The 21,491-nt window shown below is 60.7% G+C and overlaps 2 protein-coding genes across 6 annotated transcripts in view; one reads left to right on the top strand and one right to left on the bottom strand.

Annotated features, from left to right (window-relative positions):
- The window catches only part of Flrt1 (fibronectin leucine rich transmembrane protein 1), a 75,797-nt gene extending 54,843 nt beyond the window's left edge, over positions 1-20,954 (top strand). Inside the window, exons 2-4 of one of the 2 annotated variants that reach the window (XM_078045761.1) lie at positions 535-1,462; positions 11,271-14,225; positions 20,572-20,954. In XM_078045761.1, the coding sequence (XP_077901887.1) occupies positions 11,320-13,344 (2,025 nt within the window). In that variant the 5' untranslated portion in view covers positions 535-1,462; positions 11,271-11,319 and the 3' untranslated portion in view covers positions 13,345-14,225; positions 20,572-20,954. The remainder of the gene's footprint in view (positions 1-534; positions 1,463-11,270; positions 14,226-20,571) is intronic. The other variant, XM_078045763.1, reaches the window with a different exon arrangement.
- Positions 1-21,491, bottom strand: part of Macrod1 (mono-ADP ribosylhydrolase 1) — a 155,381-nt gene that overhangs the window by 105,100 nt on the left and 28,790 nt on the right. The window lies entirely within an intron of this gene.

Below are 21,491 nucleotides of genomic sequence, written 5' to 3'. Positions count from 1 at the left end.
TGGAGTTGTGCAGGACTGACCCCGCCTAAGAGATGGCGTGGCCTCACACCAGCAGCCAGGGACACCAAGACCTACTTCCCAGATCCCTGGTGATCGTACCTCCCAGTCGGAAAAGCAGCTTGTTCTGGAAGCCTGGGCTGTAGTGGTCCAGTTGGAGCCTTTGAATGACATTTACCAAGAGGGGCAGGTGCTGGGGAAACAGCCAGCCCTGGCCTGGGCAGGTGGCCCTGCTCTTCCCATTCCTTCTGCCCCAGGGAAAAGGAAACCAGGTAGCTCTAAGGAAGGGCCCTGGGCCTGGCCAGCTGTTCCTTATGTGGGTTTGGAAAGAGATGGGAGATGCGGAACAGTGATCCCAGTAGGTCCCTGGATCCTAGGGAAGTGACATTCAAGAAAACAGGCTCCGGGCTGGGGGTGTTGCTCAGAGGGAAACTGTTTGCCAGGCCCTGGGTCTGCAGCCCAGGCTGCCCCCGCCCTGCAAGTGGTACCGCCCGGCCTCGTCTCCTTGGGCCTGATGGCTTGTGTTGTTTTTGGCAGGTGAGGAGGCAGGGAGTCGGTGAGAAGGACTCTTCTTTGGAAGACAAGACCAGGGAGTGAAGCTGGAATAGTCCCCCCCAAAGCAAGAGAAGCTTCTCCACAAACAGGGGCAGCCAAGCAAGACCGAGCCCCCCGCAGCCCAAAGCATCTTTCCAAGCAGGGCCCGTGGGGCCTGACAGCTCAGGGGCCCAGTCATCGGCTCAGGCCCGCCAACGTCTGAACTCCCCGGCGGGGGGGCGGCCCCTCCCTCCCCTGGAGGCCAGCCTGAGTGGCAGGAATCCCGATTCTTTGGAGAGCGGCTTCCTCTCAGCTCTGTCACGCAAGAACGCTCTCTGCACCAACCCATTCTGCCAAGTGACTTAAAGGGATTTAAAAAAGAAAAAAAATGTGGTAAAGAAAAAGGGGGTAAAAGCCACGCAGCCGCCTTTCAGAGGAGGTGGCCGCCTGCAGACAAAGGGCAAAAGTTGAAAGAGGGCCGTGGAAGTGACAGGCAGCCAGGCTGCTCCCCGGATGGGCGCGGGTCGGTAGGGCATGCCCCGGGAGCAGGGGGTCAGAACGCCCGCAGGCCCCACCCGGGAGCCCCCCAGGCCGCGGGGCTGCCCCTGTGCACTCCGAGCGCAGGACCCTTGCTGCGGGAGGAGCCAGCGGCGCCCCAGGTCGAGGACCACAAGGATGCTGCCTGGGACCCGCAGCCTTGCCTGAATTGGGCAGGGGAGCCCGGAAGTCAGAGGCACAGGGTCCTCACGTGCAGCAGCAGCGCTGCCCACCACCCAGGTCTGCAGGCTATAACCGGAGTGGGCTTGGCCTGTCGGGGCCCTGGGGCAGGAATGTGAGAGCAGCCCGCTGCCCAGCCCGCAGCAACGTTGGCAGGAGCCCCTGGAGCAAGACCCCAGTCGCACCGCAGGCTCCACTGACAGCCGTGAAGGAGGTAAGACTGAGGGAGGTGGAGGTGGAAGGGCCCAGGGTGGCCCTCAGAGGTGCCCAAGGGCTCCTCATGCCTAGAGAGGGCACAAGACAGCTGGGCCCCCTCCTCTAAAGGCCCCCGTCCTGACCTGGTCACACAGGGCATTTCAGCAGAGCACCCGGGTCTGGGGCTCCATTGCCGCCTGCCACAATTTTACAAAACGTGGGGCTTCAGCTTGCTCAGGCAGGAAAGATGTGCTACCTCGTCGCAGGGAGGCCTTGTCGTGGGTTAGGGAAGGAGCTTTGGGGACCAAGGCCACTGGCCTTGGCACCTGTTACCCTTGAACTGTAGGATGGCCACAAGACCTGTCCCTCTGGGCCTGCCCCTGCTCTGACTGGACGATCCAAAGCTGTCGCCCGGCTTCTATTGGCCGGACATCATCTGCTCTGACTTCCAGTGCTGGCCCTTGGTTGGTGAGAGGAGCAAGCTGAGGCCCAGAGACAAGCAGTGAGTGCCACAGGGTCACACAGAAGGTTCTGAGCGCTCCCTCTTTAGATCTGAAGTGGCCTGGGCGGGGCCTGCTCCCCCTGGGCGGGGCCTGTTCCCCCTGGGCGGGGCCTGCTCCCCTGGGCGGGGCCTGCTCCCCTGGGCGGGGCCTGCTCCCCCTGGGCGGGGCCTGCTCCTCCTCCGGCTCCCAGAGGCGGGAGGGAGGGCCACGCCTCCACAAACACACATCCCAGGCAACCTCAAGCAGCGGCGCCCTGGGCAGGGCAGGGAAGCCCCAATTCATTACCAAGATGGAAAATGACACTTCCCTGCGCTCTGCCCCAGGAGAGGGGCTGATTTATGACTGCGCCAGGGCCTGGGACATCCGTCAGCGCGGCGCGGCGCACGCCGGCTGCGGGGGCATTAATAGCCGTGTTATTAGCCACCGGCGTGAAGGATGCCCTGCGGATGGGCTATTTGCTGTTATTTATTATGAAGGCGCGCCAGCCCGGCAGGCAGCAGGGCCGTGGCGGTGAGCCCCAGCGCGCCCCTGCCCCCGTCCACCTCCCCACCCCACATCCCTTCCGCTGGCCCAGCACTGGTCCCTACCCTCTCCGGGGCAATTCCCGCTGGGGAGGCCGAGCCAGACCGGGGCAGCTGCTGTCCCCAGGCCTGCTGCCCAAGTACTGATGGTGAAGCTGCTCCAGCGGCAGAGGCACAACAAGGACCAGATGGGCTGAGGGGCCGGACACACCTGGGCTGGGCTCTGGCCCTCAGGTGTGAGCCGTGTGACCTCAGGCAGGTCCCTTCTCCCCTGTGTGCTTAAGGGACTGAGACCCTGAGGGGCAGTGGCCAGCTGGGAAAGGACACTGCCAACACTACCCCACCTGAGTCCACAGGGTACAAGGTGTCTCCTGACCTGCTCATGGTGGGAAACAGCCCCACGAGACCATCTTGAGTTGGGACGCTGCCCACCATCACCCTTCCTGGGCCAAACCCCCGGGAAAGGATTTGACTTGGCACCTATTACCCTTGCCAAGGCTGGAGGTGGCCGCCGGGGAGGGCTGACTTCTGTGCTGGGCCTGTCCCTCTTACACTCTGGGCCTCAGTCTTTCCTCATCTGTAGAACACAGACTATCTCTGAGTCCTTTTTGCCCCCAGATTCCGCGCTCCTGGGGCTGGGGTCCCCCCTCGTGTGCATCTGTGGGTGGGCAGGAAGGGGAAGAGGCCTTCAAGCTGGGAAGGTGGGCCCAGGTCAGATGCCTGAGATGCCCCTGTAGCCAGCCACCTGTGGTGGTGAGCAGGTCTTCAAGGGTTTGCTCCCTGCAGAGCCGAGCCCGGGGAAGGTGGGTGCGAAGGTGCCGGGCGGTGATTCTAGGGAGGCCCAGGCTCGTGCCGGGTTCATGGCCTACTGCACAATTCAGACTAAGCCCTTTGCCTGTCTGGGTGGCTGTGACAAGGGTCACGGTGACTTCCTGGGACGGTGCCTCCCTCTTTCATCCCTTCTACCCAGTCAGTCCCGGGTTCTAGGTGCTAGGGCCTCGATCATTGATTCAGTGGCTGTTTCAGGGCCCCTTCATGCCAGGGAGGAGTCAGACGATCCCCTGGGGACAAAGAAATTGGTAGTAAATAAACAGGGGGGTCTCGTTAGGAGCAGGTCAGGGACACCCATGGTTCCTGAGAGGCCCCAGCTCCCAGGGACCCTCTGACTCCGGATCAGGAAGCCTAGTCACCAGCGGTGTTTCCTGCCCACGAGCTTCTCTGGTTCCCTTGCTGTGGCCCAGGATCCTGCAGGTGGCAGAGGAGCCAACAACACAGACCCTCTGGCCACCCCACCCTGGTCTTGGCACTGCCCTGCCTTCCTTCTATGTAGCCCCCCACAAAATAAATGCCCATCGACTCTCCTCCCGCTGACCCTCCACTGGCTTTCCTTCTGCTTTCCAGGGGGATGGGTCTCAGTGCAGGCAGGCCAGCGTCAGGTGGGGGCGCCTGATTAAATGATGCTGAGGCAGAAACAAAGTTACTCGTGTCTCCTTTCATCGCCACTACCCCTTCCGGCCCGAATAGCTGAATATGGAACAATGTCATCAATATAATTAACCTCCCAAGACACACCGTTAAAGTCTGGTTTTTTGAAGCCATCCGTGTTCTCTGAGGCCCAGGAAGCCCGCCTCTGGGCACCGGCCCCACCCCGATGGCCCAGGCGGGCTAGGGCACAGGCTGCGCATATCTAGTGGATTTGCATACCTGTCTGCAATTACCGCCAACATAACAGCTGATGCATAATGCATGCAGCTGGAAATTAGAAAAATAATTAACTTTAGGTTTTAAAAGGATCCCCACCCCCACCCCACCGCATCCCCAGTGCTGGGTGGCACTACTGGACAGGCGCCGGAAGTGAAGTTGGGGCGATGGGTGAAGCTGGCTAGCACCTGCAGGTGACAGAGTTAGAAGGTCCTTGAGGGTCTCACATCTGGTCCACTGTCATGAGGGAATCCACTATGGGCCTGTGGGCCCTGGGCCTGATGAGGACCTGGGAAAGCCCCTCTAACAGTCTCAGCTCCCTGCCTGGCCCCCTAGCACCTGCACCTGGGGAGGTGCCACCACCTAAATGCCACCACCTAGGGCTGGTGACTGTGGCTCCCTCACTCTGGACATACTCTGCCAGGCACTGGAGTCACCTTATTTTATGCTCTCAAGAGCCTGGGGAAGTTGATCATCTATGGTCCCATTGTACAGAGGACCTGAGACTGGAGGCCACCTCTCAGCAGGCCCAGCAGCTGCACAGATCCCTGGCTGGCCGCCAGGCTACTCACCTTCCTAGGAGAGGGCCTTCCTGGGAGGGTGGGGAGGGGACACCCCCCAGGCCGCCCTGAGCACCAGGCTGCTGCAGGCCTCTTCCCTCCGTCTAGCTGACAGCTGAGCCCCCAGGACAGCTGCTGGCGGGGAGAGGGCCCTGGGGTCTGAGCAGTCCAGGCCAACGCCAGGCCATGTGGGCACACCACCAAGGGCTGGCCAGTAGGTTGGCAGAGAAGGCGCAGTGCCCGACGGGCCAGCGGAAGGAGTGGGGTGGCGAGAGGTGGCCTCCAACCTCCTCTCCGCAGCTTCAAAGCCTCACAGTCATGAGCACGTGTTTAGTTTCCTACCAAAATGTTAAGGGGGCCGGATGCTCGCCCTCTCTTACTGGCCCCCTCTGAGACCCCTGACCCCGGCTTCCCAGGACAGCCTGCTGGCCCCCCCTGCTCAGCAGCGGCCCCAGAGGGTCTTCTGCACCCTGAGCGCAGCTGCAGGAGCTGCGAAGGACACTGGAGAGAGGGCTCAATGGGGGGCACCACGTCACAGAGGAAGGTGAGAGCGCTGCGGGTTCAGGAGGGGCCCCGACAGTCGAGGCAGCTTGCTCAGGGAAGGCTGAGGCCTGAGGGGAGGGAGGGCAGGACTTGGCCCTGTGGAGAGGGAAAGAGGAGCACGGCCCAGGCCAGGTGTATAGGGAACTTAAGGCACCAAGGGAGGCCCCCGCGTAGGGGGCGCTGTGGAGAAGGAGGGCCACCTGTCAGGTGCCACCCCAGTGTCTGGAACACGTGGGCTTCTCAGCCTGCCCTGAGCTGCTCTGAGCCCCTCTCGGATCTGTCTGCAGGACCATGTGCGGGGAAAGGCCTGGCAGAGGCCAGCCCAGGCTCCTGGCTCTGGAGCGGACTCAGGCCTCTGGGTTGGGCTCCCTGACCAGGGCGTCCACCCGCGACACCCCCAGCATGGGGAGCCCAGGCATTATTGGCAAGAAGTGAGCGCCCAGCGCCTCCTGTGCCCAGGCCACCAGCTGCCTCGGGGGCTGGGCATCTCCCCACTCCGCTCCTGCCCTGGCCTCCTTCTGAGGAAAAGGCATGTGGGAGCTGCCCGGAGCCCTGCTCGGAACAGGCCCTGGGCTCTTCCTGGGGGCAGAAGCTCCCCTTCCAAACCAGTCAGGGCCTGGGCCTCGTGCACCACCTGACACCCCGCCATCACCACCCTCCCAGGAAGATGGGGGCCTCCACAACATGGCACCAGTGAGGCCCGGAGAGCGGGGGCGGGGACGCCACCTGTGGACCCGGCTCCTAGGACCTCCTGCTCTTTTCTAGTTCCCACGTCTCCTTTCTGGGGCCAGTAAACCCAGAATTCCCTGTTTCCTCTGGGGACCCGCATCAGGAGGTCCCCGGATGAGCTGCCTTCACTGGTAAACAAGGAGAGCTGGGACCGGCAGCTGGGACCCTGGCTCCGGCCCAGCCTGGCTTCCTTCAGGAGTGTGCCGCTGTCCCCCCAGGCCGGCAGAGTGGGTGTCCTGGGGGCTCACCCCCACTCCCTGGGGCCTCTGCCAGTCCCGGCTTGGCAGGATTTGGGGAAGACGACAGAGCAGGAGCCTGGAAGCCAGGGGTGACAACTGGGCACCATCCAGTTGGTGGACAGTGACAGGTGCTGCCAGACCCTGCTGCTCCAGGCAGGGGGTACAGGAGCCGAGCGGACCAGCCGCAGCCCACAGAGCTTCATGGGGGGGGCAGTGGAGTCAAGGCCTGGGGCAGAGTGAGGTGGCCTGTGGGGACAAGGGGAAGGGTAATGATGGCCCAGGAGCAGAAACAGCATGTGCAAAGGGCCAGGGGCACTGCTGGAGACAGTGTGGCATGTCAGAATTCCAGGGGGTCCAAGAAAAGAGCCGAACCGTGGGCCGAAGGTCCCTCCCCACCCCGGGCCTAGGCAGCCTCCCACAGGGGCTGGGGCCACACGGGAGGGCCTGGTGCTGCAGGGACCAGCTGCTGGCTTTGTGTGGCCCAGGCTTGGGGTCACTGTTTCCAACTCAGTGGGGGAGGGTATTGCCAACGGGGAGCATGCCCACTGCCAAGTAGGAGCAGGTCAGTGAAGAAGGGGCCACACAGACGAGCCCCAGGTGCCACGAGCAGGTAGGGGGCAGCCAGAGAACAGGGCAGCTTTTAATCCAGGCATCAAGGACACACAGGCTGCATTACAAGGAGCTTCTGGGAGTATCAACTCATCGTCCTCTCGTTTGTAAGTTTCCGACATACAGATGAGGAAACTGCAGCTCAGAGAGTGCAAGCAAGGTGCACAAAACCACACAGCCTGCTAAGTGGCAGAGGCAGGACTTGAACCCAGAATTGTCTATCCTGGAAAGTGGCGGGAGCCAGCAACAGATAGAGCACCAAGAATGAAGTGCAGCCCCCCTCAGCCAAGGGGGACCTCCAGCCTAAGTCATCTGCGGCTCCCCTCCTCCACCACCAGCGGCACACAGCTGTCAGTCACACGGCCGGCAGGTCATAACTCACACCTCAGTGGAGTCTGCATGATGACGACAGGTGATCCCGTAAAAGATGGGCCATTTACCAGGTTTAATTTGATGGCCACATCAACTACCAAACACAACAAGAAGCAACCGCCCGGGCAGTTAAGGGCTCCTTGGCGAGGTGCCACCTGCTGACGCTCTCCCCTCCCGGGCTCCCCTGTTCCTGGAGCCCCAGGGCTCACTCTCCAGGCTGGCCCTGGGGACGGGGGCGGCAGGGGAGACTCTGGCCAAGATGGATGAGCCGGCAGACGGAGGAGCGGAAAGGCCTTGGGTCCCTGCCTCCCGCGCGTCCCGGTTATCCATCACGCATCTCTGAAAGGTGCAATTTAGACTCTATTATGACGCCGGGGCCTCTGGAGGCTCAAGACCGTGGCCACGAGCTGAGCGGGTGCCAGGAACAGATGTCCATGCCAGAGAATGTGGTGGCTGGCCTTGGCCTTGGCCTTAACAAGTCTGCCCCGCCACAGCCAAGGGCAGAAGCCACGGGGTCCCTCGCGCCAGACTCAGCAGTGACAGACCAGGGAGGGTGTGTGTCCTCGGGCCAGGTGCAGGGGCCTGGGCAGCAGAGCTCAGACTTGATCCCAGAGACCAGGACAGGTGGCCTTGGAGCGGGTCTGGGTCTTCCTGGCTCCAGGCCCCACTGCCCGCCCGCCTTCCCTGCTGATAAGCCCCTGGGACAGGTTCCACACCCCTCGTGGTCCTGGCTCTTTACCCAAAGGGGAGCTGGCAGCCTGGGCGGGCTGTGACCCTGGACAGGCCCCTTAGCTCAGAGCCTCAGCCTGGTCCCTTGCAAAACAGAACCAAGGACCTGTGTGAAGGTGACGGTCAGGCAAGGTGCCCCCCGTGGGCCTTTGTACCTGTCACCTGGGAAGAGGGAGCAGGCAAGGCCTGGCCTGAGGGTTCACCCGTCCCCGTGCCCTGAAGGCTGGCTTGCCTGGGCCACATGCCATCTTCTGCTTCAAGACTGTCCTCTGCCGTGACCTGGTGGGTGCCCTTCTAGTCCCAGAGGCAATGAGAGGTGAGGGCTGGGTGCCCACGTGTCCATCTGCTCTGCTTACGCCACAGGCCGAGCAGGCAGGAGGCACCGCAGAGCCCCCAGCTGCAGCCCCCCTCGCCACCACTGTGCCCAGGGCAGGCGGGGACTCGTCCCCAGCAGAGCACTCTGGTCAAGCCATGAGGTCCCACAGTGAGAGGGGCCTGGGGTGGAGGCCAGGGACAGGGGCAAGTCTCGCATGCCTCAGTTTCCTCGTCTACACAATGGGCCCAGGGGACACAGCAGCGAAGAAGGCACAAAGTTGCTGGGTTGTGCCACTTGCCTCCTAGACGAGGACCTTTTTTTTTTTTTTTTTTGTACCAGGGACTGAACTCAGGGGCACTCGACCGCTGAGCCACATCCCCAGCCCTTTTTTATTTTTTATTTTGAGACAGGGTCTTGCTAAGTTGTTTAGGGCCTTGCCAAGTTGCTGAGGCTGGCTTTGAACTTGTGATCCTCCTGCCTCAGCCTCCTGAGCTGCTGGCATTGCATGTGCACCACCACACCAGGCTCCCGTGGGGTCTTAGAGGGCTTTGGGGGGGCGGTGACATGAGGACTTTTCCAGGTGACTCTGGGTGCCCAGGAGGGCAGAAGGGGCTGGAGAACAGGGGGCAAGGCTCTGGATCAGAGGGAGTTAGGAGAAGGAGGGTGTCAGAGACCGGCTTGGGAGTCAGGGTCACCAAGGAAACAGACAACAGAGACGTTGGTAGCTTTCCACACCACACACAGCAGGGAGCTCAGGGGAGGGGGCGCTGGGCTCTGTGTTCGGGAAGCCAAGGCCAATCCCCAGTCTCCAGAGATGTGAGTAGGGGCCACTGGGGTCCTGGCTGCCTGGCCTGGGCTGGGGCTTCTTCGCCCTCCAGCTCTGGGGCAGGCCCTGCACCCTGCACGCCCCTCCCTCGCCCTCAGTTGCTTCCAGACAGGACCTGAACTGGGTCCGCCTCATGGTCAAAGCCCTATGCCACCAAGGCCCTAAGAGGGGCCCATGCATACGCCAGGGCCAGGCGGGAGCTCTGCTGGGCTGGCCAAGCGGAAGTCCATGTGGATACCAGAGGAGCCTAAGGGTGCAAGGACAACTCAGGGCCTGCTCCCTCCCATCCTGGGTGGTCACTAATGCCAAGCCACACAGGGCCACAGGGCCACAGGACCTGCCTTTAACACCACAGTTTGGTCAGGAGCATGAAAACACCAAGTGTCCACAGCACACCACACTCGGAGCTGCGAGCCCAGCAGTGAGGGGCTGCGGCCTGTGACCCAGAGAGCCGGGCCTCCCCTTCACGTCTCAATCGGCCTTGAGAAAGTCGACGTCTCTAAACTTTGGCTTTCTCACGGGAGCCGGGATGTGGCTCACCGTGGCAGAACACCTGCCTAGCATGGGCAAGGTCCTGGGTTCGATTCCCAGTATTGACAGAAAAAAAAAAAAAAAGGAACACTGATTCCACGTTTGCTGGGAGAATTAAATGACTTAAAAATTCAGAAAGATCTAAGCAAAGTCTGTATTACAGTGTGAGCTACTGTGCCCACAGAATGGGTCCCCAGGAAGCTGGCACATGGTAGATGCTCAGTAAGGTGTGATGGATGGATGGATAGAGGCATGGACGATGGGTCAGTGGGCAAGTGGATGGGTGGACAGAGAGTGGGTGGATATGGTGGATTGCCGGATGCATGGAAGGACTGGCAGATGGAAGCATGGACAAGGGGTGGATGGAGCAGAGGACACTCTCCCTGGGGTACTTGGAGGACTTAGCAGAACTGGGTCCTGGACGGTGAAGACGAGTTTGCAGGGTGGAGAGAGTAGCCGGCCAGGAACACACAGGGTTGGCCTGGTATGGGGACAAGACACTCAGTCACTGTGGCACGAGCCAGGTGCTGGCTCTCCTCCACCCTCCGGGCGGCCCTCCCAGGCTGGAGCCTTGGCTCAGGCCTGAGAAGCCATCATGTCCCACCAAGGAAAGTCTCTGACCCTGGAGTTTCCCAGGAGACCTTTGCCACCTGTACAGAGACGCCTACCCTACTGAGTCGGAAAGATAATTTCTCTTTAATTGATTTTTTTTTTTATCACTATGAACAGTAAAATAATATGAGAAAAATCTACGCCGCAATTTTTCCATTTGTGAAAACTGAGATTACACCTTGCTGACAATTCCCTCAGCGTGCAGACGCCGCCTCCCCGCTTATTTGTCTCAATTCTGTAAATGCAAGAAAGCCGATATATATATATATATAGAGAGAGAGGGAGATCCAGATAGGCATAGACACTTTTTTTTTCTTTTCTGAAGAGCTGAAAGTTTGGGGATGGGGAAGGGCAAGGTGTGGAATGAGTTCCCACTCAGCACAGAACGCGGGGCCCGGGAAGGCGCCTCTGTAACGAGTGATTTCTGTAAATACACAAGAAAGCCGCTCTGCTGACACCTTCTCCTCCTGTCTATAAAGTGTACCAGCGACAAGCAGGAGAAGGTGTTTTGCCACCAGACAATGAAGCTCGGTGCTCGCCACCCACCAGTGACACAGCTGCCAGGTCCCAGCGACACCCGCTGCGAGCTCCGAGGCCTTTCAAAAGCTTTCCCTTCGGACCCTGGGCGCTGTCCGTTCCAGGGGGAAACGGCGGCTCCAAGTCCACACAGCATGCCCCGAGTGCACCCCTCCACACTCACCGGCACCTTTTAGCAGGGTCCATAAAAGTGGCTTAGCATGAAATCTTGCGAGGGGCCCAGCTGCAGCCCAGTGGCTGGGACTAACCTCCCCCAAGCCTCCCGGTGACACCCGGGAGCAGAAAGCGCCGGTTTAGCTCCTGGAAGGGGATGTGGCGTTAGCCAATGTTACTGAGCCCAGCCTCGGCCAGAGAGCCCACCTGGGCCTTAAGCCTGGCGTGGCGCTGCCGGACGAACGGCGATGACCCCTGGGCAGCAGGCGGCTGGGCACGCCACTCCTTTCTCAGGCTGCTGTCATTGTCTTGTGTCCTCCTGTCACCTGTCTTGTGCTCTCTGCAGGTGTTGAGGCTCCAGGTGAGGTGGGGCCCGGCTCCCCCAGCCGTCCACCATGGTGGTGGCACACCCTGCTGCCACCGCCACCACCACACCTGCCACCACCGTCACGGCCACGGTTGTGATGACTACGGCCACCATGGACCTGCGGGACTGGCTGTTCCTCTGCTACGGGCTGATCGCCTTCCTGACGGAGGTCATCGACAGCACCACCTGTCCCTCCGTGTGCCGCTGTGACAATGGCTTCATCTACTGCAACGACCGGGGGCTCACCTCCATCCCCGCAGACATCCCCGACGACGCCACCACCCTGTACCTGCAGAACAACCAGATCAACAACGCGGGCATCCCCCAGGACCTCAAGACCAAGGCCAACGTGCAGGTCATCTACCTGTACGAGAACGACCTGGACGAGTTCCCCATCAACCTGCCCCGGTCCCTGCGCGAGCTGCACCTGCAGGACAACAACGTGCGCACCATCGCCCGCGACTCCCTGGCCCGCATCCCGCTGCTGGAGAAGCTACACCTGGACGACAACTCCGTGTCCACCGTCAGCATCGAGGAGGACGCGTTTGCCGACAGCAAACAGCTCAAGCTGCTCTTCCTGAGCCGGAACCACCTGAGCAGCATCCCCTCGGGGCTGCCCCACACGCTGGAGGAGCTGCGGCTGGACGACAACCGCATCTCCACCATCCCGCTGCACGCCTTCAAGGGCCTCAACAGCCTGCGGCGCCTGGTGCTGGACGGCAACCTGCTGGCCAACCAGCGCATTGCCGACGACACCTTCAGCCGCCTGCAGAACCTCACGGAGCTCTCGCTGGTGCGCAACTCCCTGGCCGCCCCGCCCCTCAACCTGCCCAGCGCCCACCTGCAGAAGCTCTACCTGCAGGACAACGCCATCAGCCACATCCCCTACAACACGCTGGCCAAGATGCGCGAGCTGGAGCGGCTGGACCTGTCCAACAACAACCTCACCACGCTGCCCCGCGGCCTGTTCGACGACCTGGGGAACCTGGCGCAGCTGCTGCTCCGGAACAACCCCTGGTTCTGCGGCTGCAACCTCATGTGGCTGCGGGACTGGGTGAAGGCGCGGGCCGCCGTGGTCAACGTGCGGGGCCTCATGTGCCAGGGCCCCGAGAAGGTCCGCGGCATGGCCATCAAGGACATCACCAGCGAGATGGACGAGTGCTTTGAGACAGGGTCACAGAGTGGGGCGGCCAACGCGGCGGCCAAGACCACGGCCAGCAACCACGCCTCCGCCACCACGCCCCAGGGCTCGCTCTTCACCCTCAAGGCCAAGAGGCCTGGGCTGCGCCTCCCTGATTCCAACATCGACTACCCCATGGCCACGGGTGACGGTGCCAAGACCCTGGTCATCCAGGTGAAGCCCCTGACGGCTGACTCCATCCGCATCACGTGGAAGGCCACGCTCCCTGCCTCCTCCTTCCGGCTCAGCTGGCTGCGCTTGGGCCACAGCCCGGCCGTAGGCTCCATCACAGAGACCCTGGTGCAGGGGGACAAGACCGAGTACCTGCTGACAGCCCTGGAGCCTAAGTCCACCTACATCATCTGCATGGTCACCATGGAGACCGGCAATACCTACGCGGCCGACGAGACGCCGGTGTGTGCCAAGGCAGAGACCGCCGACAGCTACGGCCCCACCACCACGCTCAACCAGGAGCAGAACGCCGGCCCCGTGGCAGGCCTGCCCCTGGCCGGCATCATCGGTGGGGCCGTGGCTCTCGTCTTCCTCTTCCTGGTCCTGGGGGCCATCTGCTGGTACGTGCACCGGGCTGGTGAGCTGCTGACCCGGGACAGGGCCTACCACCGAGGCAGCCGCAAGAAGGACGACTATATGGAGTCGGGGACCAAGAAGGACAACTCCATTCTGGAAATCCGTGGCCCGGGGCTGCAAATGCTGCCCATCAACCCTTACCGCGCCAAAGAGGAGTACGTGGTCCACACCATCTTCCCCTCCAACGGCAGCAGCCTCTGCAAGGGCACGCACACCATCGGCTACGGCACCACGCGGGGCTACCGGGAAGGCGGCATCCCCGACATAGACTACTCCTACACCTGAGGCCGGCTCCCCCAGCCCCAGCCCAGCCCCGTCCCCAAGGCCGACCCGGGGTGGTGATAGGCTCCGCCCAGCCCGCTGCAACCCAAGAGAGCAAGGAAGACAAGGTCCATGACGACCGTCCAGCAGAAGGCCAAGTTTGGGGAGGGTCATCGATTTTGTAGAACACGACAGTGAAAAAAAAATTTTTTTTTTTCTCTAAACGAATAGAAGGCAGGAGGGGATTCCGCGTTGCTGGAGAGTGACTTACACCGCGTCGCGCCAGTTGGGGAAGGGAAGGCTAAAGAGATAACTGCAGAAAGGGTTGGGCTGGGGATTTTTTTTCCTGAAGTGGGAAGATACTACCTGTGCAACGTCTGTGGACACCTCGCGCTCTGTTCAGGGCCGTCACAAAAGAACCGTCAGGGAGAAGCAGCTGATCCGAAGCCCGCATGCAGCGATGTGATGGAAGGATTTCGGGACCCCCACAAAGCAGAAGGGGGAAGAAGAGATCTTTCGCTACGGAGATATTGTCCTGAAACCTCTTCCCCGGTTCTTCCCATGCCATTTCCCTTACAGATTTGCAGAAATACGGCATCTTCCACTGCGTTCTTGGAACAATTAATGTAGTCGATTAAAAAAAAAAAAATCCAGCTTTTTTTTTTCCCCTGCTGAATGTTCTTCAGCTCCGTGCAGCGTACTCCGTAGACGCCCTGACGGGAGCTGTAGCTTTCCCTGCCACCTGGAGGTGCGTCTGTCTGCCCGTCTATCTGTGTCACGTCTCTCAGTCCAGATGGGTAGACAGAGCTGCATAGACTGTCCTTAAAGTCCTTCTTGGGTCAGTTCTTACCATTTCCTGAGACAATAGAATTCCAAAAATGTTGCTTTCTCCTAGAAATCATTGAGTAAGTAAAACCACGTGTTGGGGATGGGAGTAGGTGGAGGGAGGCGCCTCAGCCTGGGTGGCGGGTATTGCTGTTTCCAGAGGCGGAGGCATGTGTCTCAGCGGGGTGGGTGAGGGAGGAGCTGGGCACGGGGGCCTGCATTTCCATTCCATCTCAGTGTGGCCAGAGCTGGGCCACGCTCCTTCCTGATACAGAGAAAAGCCTTCTTGGTCTGCCAGGACCCTCATCTCCCCTCTTTCTCCCGAAATAGATGTAGTCACCTCAATAACGTTTCCTGCGTGCTTCCTCCTGGGGCAGGTCATTAGTGCAGGGACTGATAGCTAATATAAAATCAGCTGATTGGATCTATTGGTTTCCACGGTTGCACAAACAAAGCCCAGAAAGAGAACATTTTCAGAAAATCACTGGGAGACACCAGCCTCCACACCTGGGGCTCTGTTCTCGGGAATGAGAGACCAGATCTCTTTTTAAAAATGCCAGCCTCCAAAAAGGCTCTGACGGGGCCCTCAGAAGAGCTGGGATTTCATTTCCTCCCGCTGGAAGGGATGCTGCCATCATTTATCGGCTGACAGTGTTCCGAGGTCAACACGACGATGAAGCGCGGGCAGCGGCCCTGGAGAGGAGGGAAGCGCAGCCCGGGCTCTGAGGCCTGCTGCTTCCCGTGCTCGGAAGCGTGGGTCACTGTTGGTCAAAGCGCCACTTGCCCTGCACCAGGAAAAAGGGACATCAGAGAAGAGATGCTGGCTTGCGGGCAGGAGGATGAGAGGCTTCTGGCTCCTGGCAGTGGCACCTTCAAAGGCCTCTGCCACTCTGACCAAAGCAAAGGCAGGAAGAAGAGTCCAGCCGCATTCACAGGACTGCTCACGACGTGCCGGGTGCTGTCCGCTCGCTGGACGTCAAAAGAGCTGAGCAGCTCTTCAGCGAAGAGGTGGGGCTGAAAGAAGGGGACCCAGCCGCTGCTCCAGGGGAGGAGAATGGGGCCCAGGCTCCCAACGCTGTCCAAGCCGTCACCCACCAACCAGGGACCGGATCCTCCAGCCCCAGGGAGTGCCCAGGGCATGGCAGGGTTCGTTTAAGGGAGACCATTTTTGTTCCTTTTTCCTGCCTGAATCCTTTCCCACACAAGGAGGTAGGAGAGTAGCTTCCCGAGCCTTAATTTCAGGTCTGTGTGCACACCAGTCCCCCCGCCCCCGCTGCAGCCAGCTGCCCCAGACGCAGGCCTGGCAGTGGCACCTGCCAGGAGGAACCAGAGGGGGCCCCGCAACACAAATGGGAGCTCAGAGGAGGGCCAGGTACATGGCACTAGCCAGGGAGATGAAGTCACAGGGCTCTGTATTTCTGAAGCAATGCATCCTCCAGGGTCCCAGGAAAGGGTCTCGGGCCCTTCTGGCCTCCCCACGGCAGGTCCCCAAGTCACCCCTCCTGCATCTGTGAGATGGCAGTGTCAGCATGCTCTGTCCCTAGCTCACGTGGTCTCCCACCTCTTTTCCCTGCCCCAGGGAAGGCCAGGTAATCCCCCTTGATGGCCAGGAAGCCATTGAGGGGTGGCAGGTGGCCCCGCCTCTGAGAGCTACTGAGAAGGCCCTGCTCGGCAGGGAGGGAGCCCAGGGCCCAAGTGCTGGAGAGCAGCAGGTGGGTGGCAAAGCTCCCTCCCTTCCCATAGAGCAGGCTCAGGCCTGCCAGAGCCCTGCCGACTGCCCGGACAGAGCACCCAGCCCGAGGACCACGTGGGTCTGCTCCCCTGGCTGTCACACCAGGCTGGAGAGACCAGAGTCTGCCTGACCGGCCCCCAAGGAGGAGAGGCACCCCCCACCCCCCACAGGGTCCTAATGCTGGTGAAGGTGGAGACCATCCAGCCAGGGCCCTGGGCCCCCTCTAGGATCCTTTCTAGTCCTTTCTGTCCCTGACCTTCACAGTGTCCTTTCTAAGGGCAAGCCACCAAGTGTCTGCTTTGCCAGGGCCCCCAAGCCAGAGAGGGTGGCTGAAGCCAAGTCCCCTTTGGAGCCCCGTCCCGGCCTGGCCAGCCCTTGTAAGAGGGAGGAGGGGCCTGGTGCCCAGCTCCCCGCTCAGAAGTGTGCGGTGACGACACCCCGCAGGCCCACGAAGACCTCCCTGCCGCAGGCTGCTACATGCCCACCACCACCCTGAGCCGCGGCCTCCTCCAGCCAGAACCACCTCGCTGGCCCCAGCATGGACCAGTGAATGTGGTGGCATTTAGACAGGTTTCAGGTTTAAAGAAGAGCAGCCCCGACACATCTCTGGTTAAGTGGTTTACCCTTCGTAGTAATCAGACGTAGCGATTGGGATCTCTTTTCTATTACATGGCAATTTTCCTTTAAATTTCCCCTAAAAAAAAAAAAAAAAAAAAAACTGGAAAGGAAAGAACAGGCGAGGAAGGAGGGAAGGCAGCAGGCCGCGTGTCATTTGCATTTTGCGAATGAGGCCTCTTGTAAGCTCAGCTCAGGCGCGGGGCCCAACGTATGGAATGCTTAAGAGATTACTAAGAATAAAATCTATTAATTAGTCATACTCAATTCTGCAGACATGATGTGCATCAAAAGCTCCCTTTCTTCCCTCCCCGCTTCCCCCTTGCCTCGGAAGCCTGTCTTCACTAAGTGGGCTCTGCTTCCTGGCCGGCCTCCACGGTCGCCCTTCCTGCCTCCCCACCAGGGACAGGAGGCTGGGGTTGAGGGCAGAAGCTCGGGGCTGCTCCTTCCTTGCTCTGGGCGATGTTGGCAGGGAAGGTGACCCTCACTGGAACACGGCAGGGACTAGGAAGGGCCCAGCCCTCCTTGCCCAAGCCCACACTGCCCTGCAAGCCACTCTCCCACCCTCCCCAGGCCCTGAGTCCCTCCACCTTCCCCAGGGGCCCAGGAAGGAGGGAGATGGTGCAATGGGGCAGGGTCTAGCTTCACTCAGGAAAACAGGGTGCTCCAAGGCCAAGTGGGGCCCCTCCCACCCACTGATTCTGGAAGATTCTAGTTGGCCCAAGGCAGGTAGGAGAATCCCTGCAGGGTCGAGGGGTGAGTCTGATCCTGCAGCAGGGGGTGATGGGCAGCACTTCCAGAACCTTCCAGGACCGCAGGCCAGCTGGAGCCCCTCCCCCAGAGCCAGCACTGAGGAGGGGACAGAGCAGGAGCTGGACGCCCTCAGGACAGCATCCCACCCTGGCCAACAGCAGCTCAAGCCCCAAAGCCAGCCCACTCCAGAAATCTGCTTCCTGAGGAACGCGCCAGGAGGACGGGGCTTCTGAGCCTCTCGCTTATGAAAAATACAACAAGGAAAATTGGAGGCGGCAGGCGGGGAGCTGAGGGGAGCAGGAAGCGGGCTCCGCGGGACGCAGTGGCCGCGCCCCAGGACCAGACCCCAGGGTCAGGGCCAGGGCGTGCCAGGGTCCGCAGGGCGTCCCATGCACCGTTTCCCCTGTTCATCCTGAAATCAGTGCAGGTGAAGGCAGCTGGCGCGGCTGGCGGGGCGCCAGGGCCAGCACTAACAAGCAGTCCTCGGGCTTCCAGAATGCAGAACGAGGAGGCATTTTTTTTCTTAAGGAGGGATAAAAAGGCTCAAAAATGCAAATCATTACCGTTTACAACCAAGCGAGTCTGCTAAATTGATTAGGAGAGATTAAACTCCTTGGAGGTGAAGGGAAAGGGGGATTTTTTGTGGTTTATGGACCTGTCCCAAGGGGCAGTCCACACAGCAGGGATTTTTCTGGGCCTGGCTGCAGGGGCAGGGGCTCTTCTGCTCCTTCCAGGCAACTTGGAGAGCTGGGGGTCTCTGAGGGCTGACACCGTGTCCTTCAGAAGCTGTCCCTGCCCCCAGCCTGAGACCCTGGCCCTGCCCTCCAGACTCGCCTGTCTTCAGACGAGCCCTGCCGTGGCGTAGCGGCTGGTGCGATGGCTTCGTAGGACTGCTGTTCTGGGACCTGCTCCCTGGGCCCAGGGAAAGGGGGAGCCCAACCACTAGGGAAAACCGAAGGCAGGGAAGACAGACTCTGGCCCAACAAAGGAATCAGGCAGTGAGCTTCCCATCACTAGGAGCATTCAAGCTCTAGATGGGGACAGGCAGCCCAGCTGGGCTGACAACAAGACCCTGGTTCCAGCCTTGACCCATCAGGAGAAGCACAGACACAGGCCACTGCTTCCCCAGCAGGAAGTGAGGACACGAGGGCTGACAGGGGCCACCTGCCGGCCCTCTGGCTCCAGATGAGGCTGCCCCGGGGCCTGTTCTCTCAAGCCTGAGCCTCCCCACAGCCACCGCCGCACTCGCTGCACTCGGAGGTTGCTGGCTGATCCATCCATCACGGCCAGTTGACGGCGCCTGGGGCACTGTTCACTCGGTGTTTTTAAGCATTTACGATTCTTTTGAAATGTTCCAAGTAGTTGCCTGAAATATCTACATTGGCTTCTTTTTTAAAAAAAACTGACAAAAAGATCCCTTTCGCTCTCCACCCCCTTCCCGCCCGGCCCCCTTCTGGTCTGTGCTCCCCGCCAGCCTTGGCATTTTTAATGTATGGCTCTTCTCTAGTTTGGGAAATTCTGTTATTCCTGGGGTCGGACCCACTTTTTCACCATGAGGGAGGTTCACAGGTGTGCCCAAGACCCCCGCCACCACGGGGGAGGATCCCCACCTCTTCTCTTCTGCCCTGGAGACCTCATGGCCAGGGCAGTTCTCGGCCCTGGGGCAGCTCCAGCTTCAGGAAGCTGAAGTGAAGTTTCATCCCTGAAGTGCCCAGCTTCAGAGTGGGCGCTCTGAGGGCAGTGTGCAGATGAATGGGCTGGCCAGCCCCACTTCCTCCAAGGCCAGACCCCGAGGCACTGTAGCCACTGGAGCGGCCCCTGACCTCCCCCACCCCCACCCAGGGGGTCCTTGCAGGAAGGTCTTTGCTCCCCGGCCTCAATCCCTACAGTTCCCACTGGGATGGCCAATGGGTGAGAGACCAGGTCCCCTTGCTCCCCGGCAGGGTCTGAGTGCAAGCCCCTTGCCCTCAGGAGCTCACAGAGGCCACGCAGTGCCCGGCACACGGGAGCGCCGGAAATCCTTTCTTCCCAGCAACTGAACGCTCCTGCTCCTGCAGGCTCCTCTCACGTCCTCCGCATGGCGAGGCCTGAGTGTCGGCCACCAACAGGCTCCTCTTGTCCTACACCTGCTGCTCTGGTGGCCTGGCATGGAGAGTGGCTCATCCGGGCACTTCTCTTGGAAGCAGCTCGCCCCACTCCGCCGCGGATCTTGCGCATCTCCAGGCTGAGCCTGAGCCCGAGAAGGAGCCGTGGATTCGTGAGGTCCAGCAAGGCTTCGGCCTCGTGGGTGACTCACGTTCTCTTCCCCAAGCCTTGCCCTGCCTGGAGGCAGTACAGCAGCAGAGGGCCCGCCACCCCCGCCAAGAACCCGCACCCTGCAGCCCGCCTGGAGGAACCCGTCAGACCCAGACAGGACATGACCGACAATCAAAGCCACGGTGGACCTGGGGTGCCCGGCTCATCTCCCCAGAGCCAGGGGTTCTGGGTAGCTCCCACCTGCCCAGAGGGAAGACGTGCTGGCATGTTCCAGACCACCCCTCACGACTAGTCCCTTTCTCCAAAGGTTCTGGGCCCCAAGGGGGAAGTCACACACACACACACACACACACACACACACACACACAACCCTGAAAGTAGCCTTAGATATTCCCCCAGAACCCAGCACAGCCACCTGCCAGCAGCCTCAGCGGAGAAGCCCACAGGGCATCCCGGGCAGGTTCAAGGGCACAGATGGGGACCCTGCTGTCTTCCAGCTCCTAAAAGAGGCTAAGAACTGTGGGAAGGCCTGGGCACTGGATCCTTGTCATCTGAGAGAGAGAGAGAGAGAGAGAGAAGTAGGGAGAGATGATGTTGAAGGCCGGGAGGTAGCGGGCTGTGGTCACAGGCTGGCGGGAGACAGTGGTTTATGTGATTCTGCTTGTTGGAGCCACCGGGCAGGTGTGAGCAGGGAGGCCCAAGGACCCCAACCCCCAGGCACTGCAGAGTGTCTACCAGCCACTCTCAGCACCTCCTTGCCTGCTGGGTACGAGAAGCCTCCTGAGTGTGCCAGGGTAAGCCCTTCCCTGAGGTCTGAAGGGGAGAAAGGGCCCGGGAGGTCGCCCGACCCTGCTGAACACACAGGCCCCCTGCTACTAAGGTGGGCTGCTGGCACGGGGCACGGCTGGACAGACTGGTCCCTCCCGAGTCTGGGCCGAGGCCTCTTCTGTCGTCCCAGGGTCCCTGCACCAGCGGCCCCGGCCTCCCCGACCCCTGGCCTTCCTACCTGTAGGACCAGCCCCACGGCCCCCTGGCTGCACGCTCCTTCTCTTTTTTCTCTTTCTCTGAAGGGCAAAGCGCACTCGGGGGGTCTGAGCGATGGCACCACCCCCGCTGCTGCCTGCTGCCGTCCGACCCGGCTGGCTGACCAGGCCTGGCTCCTCAAGGCCCAGCCGTGCCTGGCCTGGTGCCCGCCTGCCTCACTCCCAACCTCACCACCAGACAGGGGTTTCCAGAAAACCGCCACCCACCCACCACCGCGACAACACAACCAAAGTGCACTGCGAACAGCCCTTGGGCCTCCTTCCTGTAGGTGCCTTGAACTTCAATGTTGAGATGAATGTGATTTAACTACTTGGTCCTATTTTCTGTTTGTCTGTTTTCATATAAGATGCCCAGGTCCACCTCCTTGTCCTTTCTTGAAATAAATAGAAAGATTTAACTTTTACAGTCACCACGGTTGCTCACTCTTCGGTTCCACAGCCCAGTGCGCCCGGGGCCGGGGGTCTGTGATGCACATGGTCTCAGCGGTCCACGGCCCTCCCCAGGCCGCGCCCCGGGGGGTCAGTTCTGCTGCTAGTGGTGACCTGGCACAGAGGGGTCCACCAAGCAGGAGGGAGATGCTGGGGTTACTCAGTTCCCTGGAAATATGGGAATCGAACTAAGGTTCTGCTGCAGCAAGAGAGAAAATGGGACTGTGGAGCCCGGCTGTACCCTGGGGGGCCGGGTGACACCAGAAGTGTCTTAAAGCAGCCATGCAGGGTGGACTGACAGCTAGACGCAGACTCGGGGAGGGTCTCCACGTGGAGATGTATTAATCAAAGCTGTGGATTATCCCCTAAGAGGCTAAAGCCACCGTGTGGGCACCCAGATAAAAGAGCCGTCTAGGCATTTGGGGACACGTGCAATAAGCTGCCCCAGTGAACACCAGCCTGGGTTCATCCACCCAGATGCCCTTGCCCCCCGGAGGTGTCCGCTGCACTCAACTCTT

Source organism: Ictidomys tridecemlineatus, chromosome 4 (assembly GCF_052094955.1).
Source record: "Ictidomys tridecemlineatus isolate mIctTri1 chromosome 4, mIctTri1.hap1, whole genome shotgun sequence".
Taxonomy (NCBI): Eukaryota; Metazoa; Chordata; class Mammalia; order Rodentia; family Sciuridae; genus Ictidomys; species Ictidomys tridecemlineatus.
This window is presented reverse-complemented; position numbering and strand designations above follow the sequence as displayed.